The 16,866-nt window shown below is 43.2% G+C and overlaps 1 protein-coding gene across 2 annotated transcripts; it reads right to left on the reverse strand.

The window, feature by feature from the left end:
* Nucleotides 1-2,841: 2,841 nt before the first annotated feature.
* On the reverse strand, nucleotides 2,842-8,716 carry LOC116503342 (zinc finger protein 708-like). Of its 2 annotated transcripts, XM_032209706.1 has the most exons (6): nucleotides 8,637-8,716; nucleotides 7,683-8,286; nucleotides 7,364-7,463; nucleotides 7,176-7,243; nucleotides 5,636-5,765; nucleotides 2,842-5,012 (listed from the first exon to the last, which is right to left on the reverse strand). In XM_032209706.1, exons 2-6 carry the CDS (start codon nucleotides 8,094-8,096, stop codon nucleotides 2,968-2,970), a joined length of 2,757 nt encoding a protein of 918 aa, XP_032065597.1. In that variant the 5' UTR covers nucleotides 8,097-8,286; nucleotides 8,637-8,716; the 3' UTR covers nucleotides 2,842-2,967. The 2 variants fall into 2 exon arrangements, with proteins under 2 accessions (XP_032065597.1, XP_032065598.1); XM_032209707.1 differs by lacking the exon at nucleotides 8,637-8,716 and having other exon boundaries at nucleotides 7,364-7,458; nucleotides 7,683-7,774.
* Between the last annotated feature and the right edge of the window lie 8,150 nt (nucleotides 8,717-16,866).

The raw sequence follows: 16,866 nt of genomic DNA on the forward strand, positions 1-16,866 counted from the left end.
CCTGGAATTAACAAGAATCTTCCTTACAGTGAGGACAATCAGCCAGTGGAACAGCTTGCCTTCAGACATTGTGGGTGCTTTTTCACTGGATGTTTTTAAGAGACTGGATAGTCACTTTTCTGAAATGGTCATAGGAGTGTGTTGGTGAAACTTTTTGGCACCAAGTGCTGAAACCAAAATGCATGAGTGTGTGCTGAAAACTGGAAGGGCAGCTGCTCTTCTGTGTTCCGATGCCCACATGCACCCTGGCTATCTGGACTTCACGTGCAGAAGCGCCAGAAACTGGAAGAGCAGCTGCACAATGCACAGGTGCAAGCCAGCCAGCTGATCTTTGCATGTGGATGCAGATGGAAAGTGGAAGAGCAGCTCCCTGGTGTGCATGCACGTGCTGGCCACCTGGCCTTCTGCTTTCTGGCACCCACACCCACGCAAAGACCAGCTGGCTAGTGTGCACATGCATGGCGGAACCCATAAGCTCAGGTGTCGACGATGCATGCCCAGAGACAGGCTCTGCATGCCACAGCTTTAGGAACTCAATGTTTACTGGCTGGATGCCCTTCCTATCTCCAAGGCAGAGTTTTGTTCAGCAGATATATTCTCATTGTGCCCAGAGAGAAATATCAGCCTCTACCTAGGATCGAACTCACAGCCTCCTGATTGTGAGATAAGAGATAGGCCTATAGGCCATCCATCAGATGGATTCGTAACTGGCTGACCAACCAATCAAATGTAATTCTCAATGGAACTGCATCTACACGGAGGGAAGTATGAACAAACATCCAGCCCCATTACACCAGTGTGAGCATGTTACACATTCACCTGCACTGCAACTCCATTGTACTACTTAGTTATGGTGTTATTTTGCAATCAGGAGTTCATGGTTTGCACCCATCCAAGAAAGGGACTGAGTTACTTGGCATTAAATTCACAGATTTTCTGGATAAACATTTCAACTGAACAGCAGGGACAGAGAATTAATTGATACAGAACATTTCTGTCCCCAGCAATCTAAAACTCATAGGGTTATCCGTGCATGTAACACAGATGTTTGTGCGGGTAAGATTATCACTCCCGCTGTCAAGCAAAGCCAAGCATTTAATAGTGAGTGCCATACCATGTCCATGAATCATACAAGTGGCAAGAAAATAGGGGCAGTCCGGAATAACACAAGTTATGTAGACAGTAAACACAGAATCATTCAAAATGGACTCAAATGTCTACACCAATGCACAGAGTATGAGGAATAAACAGGATCACCTGATGAGTATTAAGATTACCTCTGTGAAGAGAGACGGCATGACATGCGATCTTGGCGCTCTGAGATTGCAGTTGGTATTTCTGCCGCTGGACGGTCCATTTGGACCTAAACCATCCCGTAGAGACGGTGATTGAGGAGGGCACCTCCTCTTGATCTCAGGGACACCGCAAAGTCCCTGAAAGATCTAGGAATAGTCTTTTTTTCCAGCGACAGAAACACAGCTAATGAAGCTGCTGAAGTTCGGACAGCTCCGGAACAGGAAGAAAGCAGAAAGAGAAAGTGTGTCGAATTGGTGAGGAAATTTTATTATTAGATAATGAGACTACCCCCCCTCAAAAAAAAGAGATTAAGTTCAATTAAAATTGAAGACAGAAGACTGTAAGTGGCGAAATTAATCTACATTAAACTTAGTGTGTTATGTTTTTAATTTTTTTCCACAGATGGAACTTTTGCAAACGTTCCCTATTTTTTAAATTGAATTGATTAATTCTTTCTTCTTTTTCCGTTTTGCTTACACCTATGGATTAAAATTCTTCATTTTTTACAGAGTTCAAAAGATGGAAGAAAAAATGAGCAAAGAGATAATTGTGGATACTGACAACAAAGTGAGCGTGGTTGGTAATGGCAAGAGCGGAATATGGAAAAGGGAGATAGATGAATTGGAACTTTACCCAGACTTCAAAGCACAGAAGAAGAGAAAAAAATTATCCGAGTTATGGGTATAAAATGAAGTGACAAAAGCTATAGTTAAATGATGATTAATAATGGTAACAATTCATATAGATATATTATTTTGATATGAAATTTTATATAAACAAAACATGGAGAATAGAGATTTAAAATCTTTATCTAGAATATGTTATAAGGATTATTGTGATTGGATGATCTTAGGATGATTTAATAGAATGTTATCATATAATCCTATTCTAGATTTTGAATATTATATATAAAAGGATGTAAAAACAATTGTAGTCAAATTAAGGTTGAGATATAATAATAGTGATATGCATGAATATAGGTGAATTTAAAATATGTGATTTGATATGAAAAGCAGATGATGACTATGGAAGAGATGCATGGAAGTACTGTAACCAACTGAAACACTCCTACAACTTGTAATGGAAGATGTGTTTTTTTATGTTTGTTTGTCTTTGTTCAAAAATAAATCTTTTTTTTATCTCTCTGCATTCATTAAATGGTTTCCCTTCTGAGTGGATCGTCTTATGGGAAATAAGATTACTTCTTTGAGCGAAGCTCTTTTCACATTCCATGCATTTAAAGGTCTTTTCCCCAGTGTGGATCTTTTTGTGGGTAGTAAGTCTACTGCTCAAAACCAAACGTCTTTCCACTCCATACATTTATATGGTTTCTCTTTTAAGTGGATCGTCTTATGGCAAATAAGATTAACTCTTCGAGCAAAGGTCTTTCCACACTCCATATATTTAAATGCATTTTCCCATGTGGATCTTTTTGTGGTTACTGAGATCAACACAGTGAATAAGTCTTTCTACACTCCATGCATTTATATGGTTTCTACCACGTGGATTACCTCATGGGAAATAAGACTCCTTTTTTCAGTAAAGGTTTTTCCACACTCCATGCATTTAATACAATACAATACAATAAAATTTATATGGTTTCTCCCCTGGGTAGATCACCTGATGGGAAATAAGGCTACTTATTTGAGTAGAGGTTTTTCCACAATCCATTTATATAGTTTCTCCCATGTGGATTACCTGATGGGAAATAAGACTCCTTTTTTGAGTAAAGGTTTTTCCACACTCCATGCATTTAAAGGGCTTCTCCCCTGTGTGGATCCTTGTGTGTATTCTTAGGCTATTGCTATTAGCAAAGGTCTTCCCACATTCCATGCATTTATATGGTTTCTCCCCTGTGTGTATTACCTGATGGGAAATAAGATTCTTTTTTTGAGTAAAGGTTTTTCCACACTCCATGCACTTAAAGGACTTCTCCCCTGTGTGGATCACCTTATGGGAAATAAGATTGCGTCTATGAGCAAAAGTCTTTCCACACTCTATACATTTGTACAGCTTCTCTCCTGTGTGGATCACTTGATGGGAAATAAGACTACTTTTTTGAGTAAAGGTTTTTCCACACTGCATGCATTTAAAGGGCTTCTCCCCTATGTGGATCCTTGTGTGTATTTTTAGGTTATAGCTATTAGCAAAGGTCTTTCCACACTCCATGCATTTATATGGTTTCTCCCCTGTGTGGATTACCTGATGGGTAACAAGGCTACTTTTTTGAGTGTAGGTTTTTCCACACTCCATGCATTTAAAGGGCTTCTCCCCTGTGTGGATCCTTGTGTGTAGTCTTAGATTATTGCTCTTAGCAAAGGTCTTTTCACACACCATGCATTTATATGGTTTCTCCTGTGTGTGGATTACCTGATGGGAAATAAGGCTACTTTTTTGAGTAAAGGCTTTTCCACACTCCATACATTTATATGGTTTCTCCCCTGTGTGGATCATCTTATGAGAAATAAGATGACCTCTATGAGAAAAGGTCTTGCCACACTCTATGCATTTAAATGGCTTTTTCCCTGTGTGAATCTTTTTGTGTATAGTAAGTCTATTGCTCAGAGCAAAGGTCTTTCCACACTCCATGCATTTATATGGCTTCTCCCCTGTGTGGGTCATTTTATGGTAAATAAGATAACAATTTTGAGCAAAGGTCTTTCCACACTCCAAGCATTTATATGGCTTCTCCCCTGTGTGGATCACCTTATGGGAAATAAGATTACCTCTATGAGCAAAGGTCTTTCCACACTCTATGCATTTAAATGGTTTTTCTCCTGTGTGGATCTTTTTGTGTATAGTACGTCCACTGCTATGAGCAAAGGTCTTTCCACACACCATACATTTATATGGTTTCTCTCCTGTATGGATCACCTGATGGGAAATAAGATTACCTTTTTGAGTAAAGGTTTTCCCACACTCCATGCATTTAAATGGTTTTTCTCCTGTGTGGATCTTTTTGTGTATAGTAAGTCCACTGTTCTGAGCAAAGGCCTTTCCACACACCATACATTTATATGGTTTCTCTCCTGTATGGATCTGCTTGTGGATATTAAATTCCCTGCTACGAGTAAAAGCTTTTCCACACTGCATGCATTTATATGGTTTGTCTCCCATGTTTCTCTTTTTGTGGACAGTAAGTTCATTGCTATGAGTAAAGGTCTTTCCACACTCCATGCTTTTATAGGGTTTCTCTCCTGCTGCTTGGAGGGACTGGGCTGAGTGGGCTACAGGTGCTTCTGAACACCGTTTCTCCCCAGTGTGAATCCTTTCATGGGAAATACGTTGCCTGCTTCTTGTAAAATGTTTTCTAGATTTCAAACATATATAAGGCTCCTCTTTTGTGTGAATCACTTTTTGAGGTGTAAGGAAGTTATTTTCAAGAGAAGGAATGAATGTCCCATTGTAATTTTTTCCATTGTGCCTTATAGCATCTTCTCCTTTTTGGGGGGTTAAATAGCATTTGTTTACATGTAATTTATCTTCGATTAGCTTCATAGTTTTCCCAATATATTTGTTCCTTATGGACTCTTGTTGGGCAAGAAAATCTTGCATCAGATAATCAGTGGATGATGACCTTTCCTGATTCCAATTATTTGTCTGGTTTCTCCCATCGCTTTCTAATTCCATTCTAATTCCAAATTTATCCGTTCCATCATTAGCATTGATCACTTGGAACAATTCACAGGAATCTTGATTCTCCTCCCCATTATTACCTTCAAAGCAAAAGAGAAATGAAATGATAAGGTTAGGGAAAAAGATCAAACTGCAAATCTCACTCAAAGTCAGTTTTGAGTTAAGGAATAATCAGGGGAAACATCCAAGAAGGAATTAGTGCGAGATCACACGTTCACTAGCCTGAGATATTGCACTACTGATCTCATGTGATATCAAACTAAAGTAGTTTATGCTTCTGTTCTCTGCAAAAGGAGTGGCAAACTACTTTAGTGCGAGACCACGTGAGACTAATAGTGCAAGGTCTCATACTTCTGATCTTGTGTGATCTCCCATTACATGCTGTTCTATGGCCCGATCGTGAAAGTTCTGTTCTCACTTTTGGAAGTTGTAGAGGACACATGACGACACATTAGTCTCACATGAAAACACACATTCTTCTCAGCCTCCACAGATAAGTTCAAATAGAAAAATATACACAAGAAATGGCATAGAAAGCATCTAAGCAAAGAGACATTGACTCTTTCCTTCCTTGGAGTACGAGAAGGGCAGATCGTTTCCCTCTCCCTCCCAGGAGACGTTATAACATTAGTGATTTTTAAATAACAAACTAACTATAACTTGTCTTCTTGGACTCTCTGATTAGGGACTAGAAAACTCTTACCCAGAGAGACCAGGTTCCTATGGTTTTCAAGCATGACTTCCGAATGCAGCGCTTTCTGGTCAGGATCCAGCTGAGACCATTCCTCCTCAGAGAAATAAACAGCCACCTCCTCGAAGGACACCAGGCTCCCCTGAACAAGGAAAAATGAACAGAACAGAAGGATTCACAAAGGATTCTTCATGAATAATTAAGACAAGAGGATAGAAAGGGAACTCATCAAATTCGTACACAAGACAAAATTGACAGGAATACCAAGATTCCAGAAGATAAGCTTGAGATATAGAAGGATCGAGAGTTGCTGGAACTGGGTATGTCTAATTTAATGAAAAGGTGAACTAGGGGTGACATAATAGCAGTGTTTCAATATCTAAGGAGTTGCCACAAAGAGGAGCCCAACCTATTCTCCAAAGCATCTGAAAGCGGGACAAGAAGCAATGAATGGAAACTAATCAAGGACAGAACTAACCTACAACTAAAGAGAAATTTCCCAACAGTGAGAACAATTAATCAGTGGAATGACTTCCCTCCCAAACAATGGAGCCGTTTAAGAAGAAATTGGACGGCCATTTATCTGAAATGTTATAGGGCTCCCTGTCTGAACAGAGGGTTGGATTAGAAGACCGCCAAGATCCCTACCAACTTATTCTCAAATTCCCAAAGCAAAGATATGTATTACATCCTAATTTTAGTGAAAAAAATCAAAATTTCTGAAAATTTCTTTGACTGATGAAATATTTGGGGTAGGTTTTATCAAGTTAATTGATTGTGCAGAATTTACAGTGCCTTTCAGTAAAGTACTCCCACTTCTGGATCAACTGATGTATTGCTCTATCTATCATTGATTGATGTAGTAGTCTAGCCATTGGCTGAATGGGAGAAAACAAAGAAGAGAAAATTCTCTGTGAAGGTCTTTTTGAAGGTCTTTGCCTAGTGGGAATGTTTGATCTACTCCAGGAACAAATCAGAGGATTGGAAATTATTTTGTAGCCCAAATTACTGTGATTACATGTTCTATGTGGCAGTTGCCTTTGTATTTTAAAATTCTGCTTTTTTTAAATATGATTTGCTTATTTTTTGAACAACTGGTTATGAACAAGGCTTTTTAAAACTGGTAATGTAGCAATGTGAGTTTTTAGTTATTTTTCATTCTCTTGGCACAATTCCAAGTCAAAAATTACAAAATGAACAGGTCTCTAGCAGTTACATCCACTGATACATTTATTCCTATCTCTTGAAGCTCTTTTAAAAAATTACTTCTTGTAAACTCATAGTTGGAGGAGTACCTAGCAGAACCAGTTAACCAGTCATCTTTAAAAAAATTTCCTAAACAGAATCAGAGGGTAGAAATGACAATCCATTGTGTCCCAGTAATAGTTTACAGAGGAAGCTGTGCTGGTTGAGAGCAACTTGAACCCGCTATTATGATGTCCATATCCAAACAAGGGGGGGGGGGGGAGTGGAAGGAGGGAGCACTCTGCATACCCACTTCACTTCCTAAAGGAAAGAACAATACAAATCTAATAACATTTCCCTTTCTTACTTGATTTGGAGGTTCAACTGCTGTTTGAGCTCCATCGTAAAAAACAGAACACTTCATTCTTTGTTTCTCTATAAGAAATAAATAATTTCAGTATTCATATTTAACAAAATAAGAGGTGGTATACTACAGAAGAGAAGAAGGTTAAGGTAGATGGGATCTTTCTGGGTAATCAGAGGATCTTGGATTACCTCCTAGGGGGTCCCAACTTTGATCTTCCCAAGGGATTCTCCTGAAAAATAGCTTCTGAGGGGGGGTTGATGGATTCTTCTTTCCTTCAGGATCTCTGATCTCCACAGTGAAACATTTCAAAAAGGGGGAAGAAAAAAGAAGCAGAATTAATGTACATCACATGATATTAAGTGGATTCTTATATTCGGAACACAACCTCAAAGCCCCCAGTATCCATCACTACATATTATGAATGTCAGAAATGTTTGGAAAGGAGGGGTGAAGTATTCAAACACATTCTCCATTCCCTTTTGAGCTCCCTCGATTAAAGTGTCTCACCTGCAACTCGACCTGCTCCTTCTGCTCCTCTGCCTGGCTCAGGAGGAAACCTTCAGCCAGGGCCACCGCCTGGGAGCTGGTCTCTGCTCCACACTCCCGCACCCAGCTCTCCATCTCTGGGGGCAGAAGGAACAGGAGCTGCTCCAGGACCACCAGGTCCAGCATCTGGGCTTTGGTGTGCTTTTCTGGTCTCAGCCATCGCCTACTAAAGTCATGGAGTCGGTTGCAAAGTCGTCGGGGACCTTCAGCCTCCTGGCATTGGATGAAATTCCAGGGCTGAACTTCGGAAGGGCGGATGGTTTCCTCATCAAGGATCTTTCGCCCTGTTTCTCTCCAGAGCTTCCTTCCCTTCCCAGGCTGAGCAGCCGAAAGGCCTTTTACGCTTCCCTCCTTGGCAAAAGGTTGTGTCTCCATCCTTTTTCTGTCCTGCAGAGCAACTCCAGATGGGTCCAAGGACTTTGGTGGGTCTCCAGATGCCTTTTCCTTCACGGGACCATTTCTAGGGCTGCAGGACGGATCCCTGCAAGTTTTTCCGCTCCTTTTTCTTTTGCCCAAGAGAAACTTTTGGCTTGCAAAGATTTCAAAGGGATTCGAGTTTCTGTATCTGAGATAGAAAGAAAAAGAAAAGCCAAGAATTAGAAAGTGGAATTCAGCCACTGAACAACCTTCACCCAACCTGCCCGGAGCCCCCAGCGGCTCATCCCAGCGCAGGGCCGGGAAGGAGGCAGCTGGAGAGGCCGCCCCGCTTCTCTCCCTCTCCGAAGACAGGGGACCCTGGTGACTCCCCACGTGGCTTCTCTCCTCTCCTGCTGGGCCTCCGCAAGACCGATCCTCCACTCCCCCCACTCGGGTTGTTCGCCGGACAAGGGGCGGGAAGGGACCCCCGGATCCCCGCAGCCTTCCTGGCATCCCCGCTTCCCCCTGCAGGAAAAGGGTGGCTGGGGAGCATGGGACCTGGGGTTGAAGCCGGAGGAGGCCCGGGCGTGGGTCTCTCGCTCCTCTTCCTCCCTTTGCACGGAAACAGCCCCCCCCACTCAGACCGGATATGTCTGGATCTCCCCCACCCCGGTGGACTCTCCCGCAGCCTCACAAGGAGAGCGAGTGCCGCGTCCTAGAGCGGCAAACGCTTGTGACGTCACTTCCTTCGCAGCCGCGTCCACAAAGGCAGCCGTGACTTTCGCCCTTCATAGGGAATCGCCTGATGTTCCCTTCTCTTGGCAGAAGGCGCCCCCTAGTGGATTTGCTTAAATTTACAGGATTCCCTGCAAAGCGCGGGAAAGAGGAAGGAGTCTGAGGGAAGGGCAGGGATGATGGGAATGGGAGTAGCAGGAGGTGGAAAGGTCCCTCTCAATAATGGCTTCAACGTCTGCAGAGGCGGCACTTTCTCCATCATCTTCTCCTTCCTGTCCAAGAACCGTCTGTGGAGATGGAGAAAAATCTCTCTGGAAGATTTGCACTCAAGAACAGCGGCCCTGAAGGCTGGGCAGAGATCGGAGGAGGCCTCAAAAGGGTCCAAATCCTGTCAGAAACAGCCGGGTGGTCAGAAGAGAAGGACCTCTCTGAGGTCCTTCTCTGGGAAACACAGCTTGTTTTATTTCACTTTTGGCAAATACATGGACTTATAGTATTTCAAATGTTAATTTCCAAATGTTTGTGATTGTTGAGAACTTTGGTCTTAACTGGAGGAATGTGGGACACAGGCAGGGAAGTCACAATCAGGAAAATGATTGTTTTTATTGATTTCTTTAATTCAATACATACAGCTGCCATTCCCAAATTATTTCCTCAGCCTCACAGCGAAGGGGGAAGTACAAAGGGCAGAGACCCCTCCAGCCTCTTCTGATAAACACCCCAGCCGCACTGTCTCTTCTGCCAGCGGAAACACTCTGAGGAGAAAGAAAAAAGACAACCCGTTCCAAAATGGAGGAAAAGCTGAGATGTCTGGATATTCCAGAAATTTTACCACACAAAGATGCTCCTTAATTGAGAAACGAAGAGGGGAAATGGCATTTCATGTCTGACTGGAGAAAATGTGAAACTAAGAATGGAAAAATTGTGAAAAAGGAATCTGGTTACAGTCTAACAAGGCACCTTGTAAGTCATCTATTCCAACCCCTGCCCAAGTAGATCCTACACTGTTTTTGACAGATGGCAGTCCAGTCTCTTCTTGAAATGTTCCGGTGATGAAGTTCCCACAACGTCCGAAGGCAAGCTGATCCATTGGTTGATTGCTCTGTCAGAAAAATTCTTATTTCCAGGCTGAACCTCTCCTTGATTAGTTTCTATCTCTTCTTTCGTGACTGGCCTTCAGGTACTTTGGGGAAGAGTTTGACCCCTTCCTCTTTGTGGCAGCCCCTCAACTATTGGAACACTGCTGGTCCTTCTCTTCACTAGACTAGCCATGCCCAGTTCCAGTAACTGTTCTTCATATGCTTCAGCCTCCAAGCCCCCTAATCATCCTCATTGCTCTTCTCTGCACTCTTTCTAGAGCCTCAACTTCTTTTCGATAGTGTGGTGAGCAAAACGGGATGCAGTACTGTAGGTGTGGTCTTACTAAGGCAGAGATGGCAAACCTTTTAGAGATCGAGGGCCCAAACTGCAATTCAAAACCCACTTATTTATCGCAAAGTGCCAACAGGGCAATTTAACTTGAATAATGAAGCTTTACTACCAAAAACATGATAAACAGAATTCTTCTAAGAAAAATGTGATAAATGCACTTTTATGCCCCATTTCTTTGCTTTTGAGATATTACATTTAGCAACAAAACAGAAAAACATTTGTAATATTTATCTTTCCCTCCCTCTTTTCCCAATTTCTTTCCCTGTTTCTCTCTTCCCTCTTTCCCTTTCTCTTTCCCCCATCCTCTTCATTCCCTCCCTTTCTCTCTCCCTCCTTTTCCCTCCCTCTCTGCATTACTCTCTTTCTCTCCCTCCCTCTCTTTGCCCCTTGTGCCCATGAAGACACTGTTGAAAAAGAAAAAAGAAAACAAGTTCCAAAATGGAGAAAAGGCTGAAACTTCTGAATATTCCAGAAAATTTACCTCATAAAGATAAGGTGACCAGATTTTCAGATTGGTAAAGAGGGACACCATTAACCAGGGGAGGTGGGGGGGGGGCACCTTGATTTAAAATTTTATATTTTGTGAAAAAGTCACACAAGGCAATTACATGACCCCAGGACACTGAAAGCACATAAATATGAATCTGTTGCCAAACATCAAAATTTTGATCACGTGACCATGAGGATGCTTCAACGGTCGCTAAGTATGAAAAACGGTCATCAGTCACTTTTTTCAATGCCATTGTAACTTTGGTCACTAAATGAACTATTTGAAAGCTAAAGCTAGCTTGCATTATAATGCCTTATGCTAGCTTACATTTTCAAGAGAGAGAAGCTAAACTCCTTATTAGAATTGAAATAGAAATGAGTAGAGTAGAGTAGAGTAGAATATTTTATTAGCCAAGTGTGATTGGACACACAAGGAATTTGTCTTCGGTGAACATAAAAAAAATAAAATAGAATGCATTCATCAAGAATCATAAGCTACAACCCTTAGTGATAGTCTCTCTCTCTCTCTCTCACACACACACACTCCTCCTCTGGATTCAATGGGACTTTTAGAACCCCCCCCTCCTGTGCACAGACTCTCTCTCTCTCTCTCTCTCTCTCTCTCTCTCTCTCTCTCTCTCTCTCTCTCTCTCTCTCTCTCTCCTCCTCTGGATTCAATGGGGTTTAGAAAATCCCCCCTCCTCACACACTCCTTCAGCCTCTTTCTCCCCTCTTTCTGGATTCGCTCCGAAGTTTTTAAAATTACCTCTTCTGCAGAGACCAGGTTATCAGCCACGTGAGACATCCGTCTGTCTGTCTATCTGCCTGCCTATCTGTCTATCTAGTTATGGTATCCCTCTCCCTCTTTCCCCCTCTCTCTCTCCATCCGTCTATCTGCCTGCCTACCTATCTCTCTCTCTTTCTCTCTATCCATCTGTCTATCTGCCTGCCTATCTGTTTATCTAGTTATGATCTCTCTCTCTCCCTCTCTCTCTCTCTCCCTCTCCCTCCCTCATCTCATTATCATCTATCTCAGTGTTTCTCCACCTTGAAGACTTGAAAGTATGTGGACTTCAACTCCCAGAATTCTGGGAGTTGAAGTCCACAGACTTTCAAGTCTCCAAGGTGGAGAAACACTGATCTATCTAATTAATATAATTATTTCTCCATCTCTTTTTCACTCTCTCTCCAGCACATACACGCAAATGCATAGGGCAGCCCACCTCACACACAGGTAACTCTGGGCGGCTTACAACATTATGATGCACGTCTCCCCATAGGAGACAATATGGGGAAGCTGGGGGCCCGGAGATCACCCGGGGGATGCCGAGGATGCCCCAACTCAGCCCCTCTTCCCACTCCAATCATGTGCTGCTATTTCCCCCGAGCGCGGCACTTTACTCACTCCTCGGAGCGTTTGCAACTTCACTCCTTCCAATTTCTCAGCCCGGGAGGCTCGCCGGGCTCCGCCTACCCCGGGCCCCCATTGGTCCAGTGGGCCGAAGAACGCGAGAGGGGTGCGGTTGGGAGGGAAAAGCGCTTGGTGCGAAGGACTTTCTTCCAATCAGCGGAACCCCCAATCGCCAGGGGCATCGGACTCCAAATCCCATCGCAGGAATCCCCACTCGTCAAGATCGTAGGACTCCAAGTCCCATCCCCCCGCACGTCCCCGCCAGCGCAGCCCCTGGCGCAATTGGGCTGCAATCGGCGGCCGTCCCTGCTACAATCCGCGCCGCCCGCCACATCAGCCGGAATCTAATTCAAGAGATCTTAATCTTGACAGTGTTGTTGGGGTCTGCGGGTGAAAGAAATTACTTTAATCAGTGGGGTTAAGTTCTTTCTTTCGCCCGCCCGAGCTCTGATGTGGGTGACAGAAAGCACTTTTCTTTTGCCCGCATCAGAGCTGGGGGGGAGAAAGCACTTTTCTTTCGCCCGCACAAGAGCTGGGGGGGGGGGAAGAAAGCACTTTTCTTTTGCCCACATCAGAGCTCGGGCGGGGGAAAGAAATTACTTTAATCAGTGGGGTGAAGCTTAAGGTGGCCAGATTATAACACGGGCGACTGACGATAGTTTGAGCGGGCGCGGCCGAAACAAACTACCGTCAGTCGCCCCGCGCTCATCAAAACAAGTCCGGGGAGAGTAGGTGTTGGGCAGGAAGGCTTCTGGCGGCTCCCGGGCGGCGATCCCACCGCCATCCGCTCACGCCTCTTCCCGCCCGTACGCCCAAAGCCTTCCAGCCCACCCGGGGTGAGTCAGCTGCGGTGCAGCCGGTGGTGGACAGGAAGGTTTCGGGCAGCTCCTGGGCGGCGGGTGTCCGGGCAGGAAGAGCTGGTGGCGGTGGTGGTGGCATCTTCGCTGCGAAGCAGAGGCGCAGCAGTGCGGGCAGCGAGGCGAGCTCCGTACGCGAGGCTGCTCGGCCAGCCCACCCCGCAACTCCTGTTAGTGCTCGGCAACGCGTACCTGCCATGCAGCCTCCAGCCTCGCAGGCCGTCCTCCTGGCGCACAGCCACTATCATCCTGCAATTCCTTGGCGGCGTCAGTGGCAGCGACGGCCGCAAGACCTCCCCCTCCTCAGCCACTGCCATCTTGGCTCCCCCTCCCTCCGAGCCCCCTCTCTCCAGCTTCCCTCAGGTCCCACCCTGCTCTTCCCTCACCCTCGCACAGCGTGTCCTGGCTGCACTGCTGATGCCCTTTCGTCCACTCACCCATGAAAATCGGGATTTTTTTAAAACATCGTGGGACGCGGGAAAAATTGTGAAAAAGCGTGACTATCCCGCCAAAAGTGGGACGTCTGGTCACCTTACATAAAGAGGCTCTTTAATTCAGGAATGAAGAGGGGAAATGGTGTTTCATTTCTGACTTGAGAACAGAGGAAATTATTAAACTAAGGAGGATCGTGTAAAAGGAATACAAATCTAAACTGATCAGGAAAAAAACATTTTTACATAGGGATTGAGTAGGAAATTCAAGAGATATGATTGGAAACGTAAGCCCTTTGGAGAATTTAAGATAGGGAATATTATGAGACCATAAATAAAAAGAGAAAATGAAAAGATTTGCCCACATTTGGAGTTGACAATGGCACACAAAGGGGTTATGTACAATGAGCAAAACAAAAAAATCAAAATGGTGTAAAATTGGTTAAAAATCCATTCAAAAGAATGGAAGTAAGCTTTGATTTTTTCTTATGTATTTATTTCTCTTTTTTCTGCAGTTTCTCATAGACTGTTTAATAAGCAATATTTGAAAAAAACAGGTTCAACTCACCAATAGCCGAAATATAACCCACCAGGCCATCCACACTTTGGTGTGTTAGTAATTTTTAATGCAATGAAGAAAAGAGAATTGCAGCAGAGTAGACACGCAGGACAGGGCTCAGCAGTTGGAACACAGTGGCGAGGTCACACTGGAAACCACTGGGGAAGGGGCCCTGTCAGACTGGTGGGAAGCCTTCCAGAGGTCATAGATCTGGGCCTGCTCACTCTATTTCAGGCAGGAACAGCCATGAAGTGTGGCTGAGAGCAGGGCTGTCAGGCGGACAAAGAGCCCCCATGAGTCCTTTGTTTTAGTGGCTGCAAGCAGTGTGTCAAAATGAAAGCAGGACTCGCCTGTCATTCGTATGTTTTGGAAGGAAGATAAAAATAATCCTGAATATGTTGCCACTGTTGTGCAAACCCCAACACTGGTAATAGCAGCTGTGCCTTCCCCTTTCCAAGACACGCCGGGATGTGATCTGAATAAAACCTGGCTTGACATGCTATTGAAACACCCCCTGGCTCTTTCCCAAAGGGAGGGTAGCTGTTCTCTCAGTTTTGTCGCCTACCGCGGTGCAACTGACGGTAGGCGAGTCCCACTTTTCACACTTGACATGCTCGCTGCTTGTTTTCAGCAACTGGGACTGCTGCGGGTGGCACAGGCAAAGGCACGGGACCGGCCACTCTGTATCCAGCAGGCACTGCAAGCTCATTTTGGCAAAGAGCCGGGAAGCATTTCAATAGTAGGTCAAGCCACATCTTATTCAGATCACATCACGGCGTTGTGGACAATTAATAAAATGAGACCCATGTCATATAATATACAGTTTGTTCTTTCTCCTTAATTGCAAGCGGTAATCTATTCCTTTCTGCACATTCTAATATTTTCCTAATCACATTCTCTGTAGGGATCTCTTCACTTTTCCAATTTTGTGCAAATACATTTCTAGCTGCAGTTAATATATAATAGATAATTAAATATGCATTCCCCTTTCTATATTTTTCAGGTAAAATCCCCAAAAAGTATATTTCTGGCTTTAAATCAATATGTTGTTTTATCATTTTTTTCCAGTCACACATGTATTTTTGTCCACTAATTTGGCTTTAGCTCATGTCCACCACATATAATCTGGCAGCCCTTGCAGCATTTAGCCGACTTCTCTTTAAACATCTTTGCCAACCTCACTCGTGCAAAATACCACTTATAAAACATCTTATACAGATTTTTTGTATGCAGTTCACATTGTAAATTTATAGTGCCTGTCCCAGTTTCTGCCATTTATCTAACTCTATTGTAAAAAAAAAGTTTTTTGCCCATATTATCATTGTCTCCTTCACTTGTTCATCTTCCATTTTAATGCCTTTCATCTTTTTGAGGTCAATAAAATGAGGACCCAGATTTCTGGGGACAAATATGCTGACTTTGTAAATTTTTATGAGAATTAAGATTACAATTCTGAGCAAAGCTCATTCCACACTCCATGCATTTATATAATTTCTGCCCTATGTGGATCACCGGATGAGTATTAAGATTACCTCTGTAAAGAGAGCTGACGTCGCGACGGCACAACATGCGATCTTGGTGCTCTGAGATCGCAGTCAATATTTCTGCCGCTGGGCAATCCATTCGGACGTACACCATCCCGTAGAGACGGTGATTGAGGAGGGCACCTCCTGCTGATCTCAGGGACACCACAAAGTCCCTGAAAGATCTAGGAATAGCCCTTTTTTCCTAATGAAGCTGCTGAAATTGGGACAGCTCCGGAAAGGGAAGAAAGCAGAAAGAGAAAGTGTGTCGAATTGGCAAGGAAATTTTATTATTAGAAAAAGAGACTAACCTCCCCAAAAATAAGTTAAACTTGAAGAAAGACTGTAAGAGGCTAAATTAATCTACATTAAACTTAGTGTATTATACTGTTTCTAATTTTTTTTTCACAGATGGAACTTTTGCAAAGGCTCCCTATTTTTTAAACTGAGTGGATTAATTCTTCTTTTTTTACTTTTGCTTACACCTATGGATTAAAATTCTCCCTTTTTTATAATGCTTGGTTGGATTGATTGGATTGTTTTTGATCTCCATTTAAGGGTTTTTTCTTTCTTAAGCTTGGAATATAAAGAAGATAAGGATTATAATGAGGGTTGTAACCACAGGGGGAAAAACAGTTACACTGCCACTTAGACGCTGGAGACTGGATACATTGTTTTTTCTTCTTTCTCTTTGATCACTTGAAATTCAAGGTTCTTTCAGCTTGTTTACTGAGAATGATAGTAGGAAGAGCACAAGTTGTTTATATAGGTGTCTTTTGAGAGTTCTATCACTAGCTATTGGAGGGAAGACAACATTTTGACTTGAAAGATAATCAATGAAGCTGTTTGAAGTTTATTAAAATAGCCTTGAACCCTATAGTGGCAGCGTCTGCAAAATTGAAAGAATGGCTCAGCAGGAAAAAGAAACTGTAACATTGCAAATGATAATATTTGAAATTCAAAATCTATTAGTTGTGACAGGGATAATTGAAAAGAGATTGGAGAATATGGAATACAAAACAAAAAAATTTGATGGAGAAACTGAGGATGTTTATCAAATGAAGAAAGTGGAGGACAGAGGTCAAAAAATGGAAGAAAAAATGAGCAAAGAGATAATTTTGGATACTGACAACAAAGTGAGCATGGTTGGTAATGGCAAGAGCGGAATATGCAAAGGGGAGATATATGGATTGGAACTCTACCCAGACTTCAAAGCACAGAAGAAGAAAAGAGAGAAAAATTGACGGAGTTAAGGAGAGAAATCTTGACAGAAGCACTAATGATAACCAAAGATAAGCTGATGGAAAGAACAGATGCTGGGTTTCAAGATTTTATGAGCTAAGAAAGCAACA

This window comes from Thamnophis elegans, chromosome 2 (assembly GCF_009769535.1).
Source record: "Thamnophis elegans isolate rThaEle1 chromosome 2, rThaEle1.pri, whole genome shotgun sequence".
NCBI lineage: Eukaryota > Metazoa > Chordata > Lepidosauria > Squamata > Colubridae > Thamnophis > Thamnophis elegans.

Excerpts from the sequence above, each read along its gene's own strand:
- LOC116503342 (XM_032209706.1), bottom strand. The coding sequence starts at position 8,096 with ATGGAGACACAACCTTTTGCCAAGGAGGGAAGCGTAAAAGGCCTTTCG. Across the intron at positions 5,766-7,175 it reads CAGTTGAACCTCCAAATCAA|GGGAGCCTGGTGTCCTTCGA; the intron begins GTAAGAAAGGGA and ends TTCCTTGTTCAG. Across the intron at positions 5,013-5,635 it reads TAGGAACCTGGTCTCTCTGG|GTAATAATGGGGAGGAGAAT; the intron begins GTAAGAGTTTTC and ends TTTGCTTTGAAG.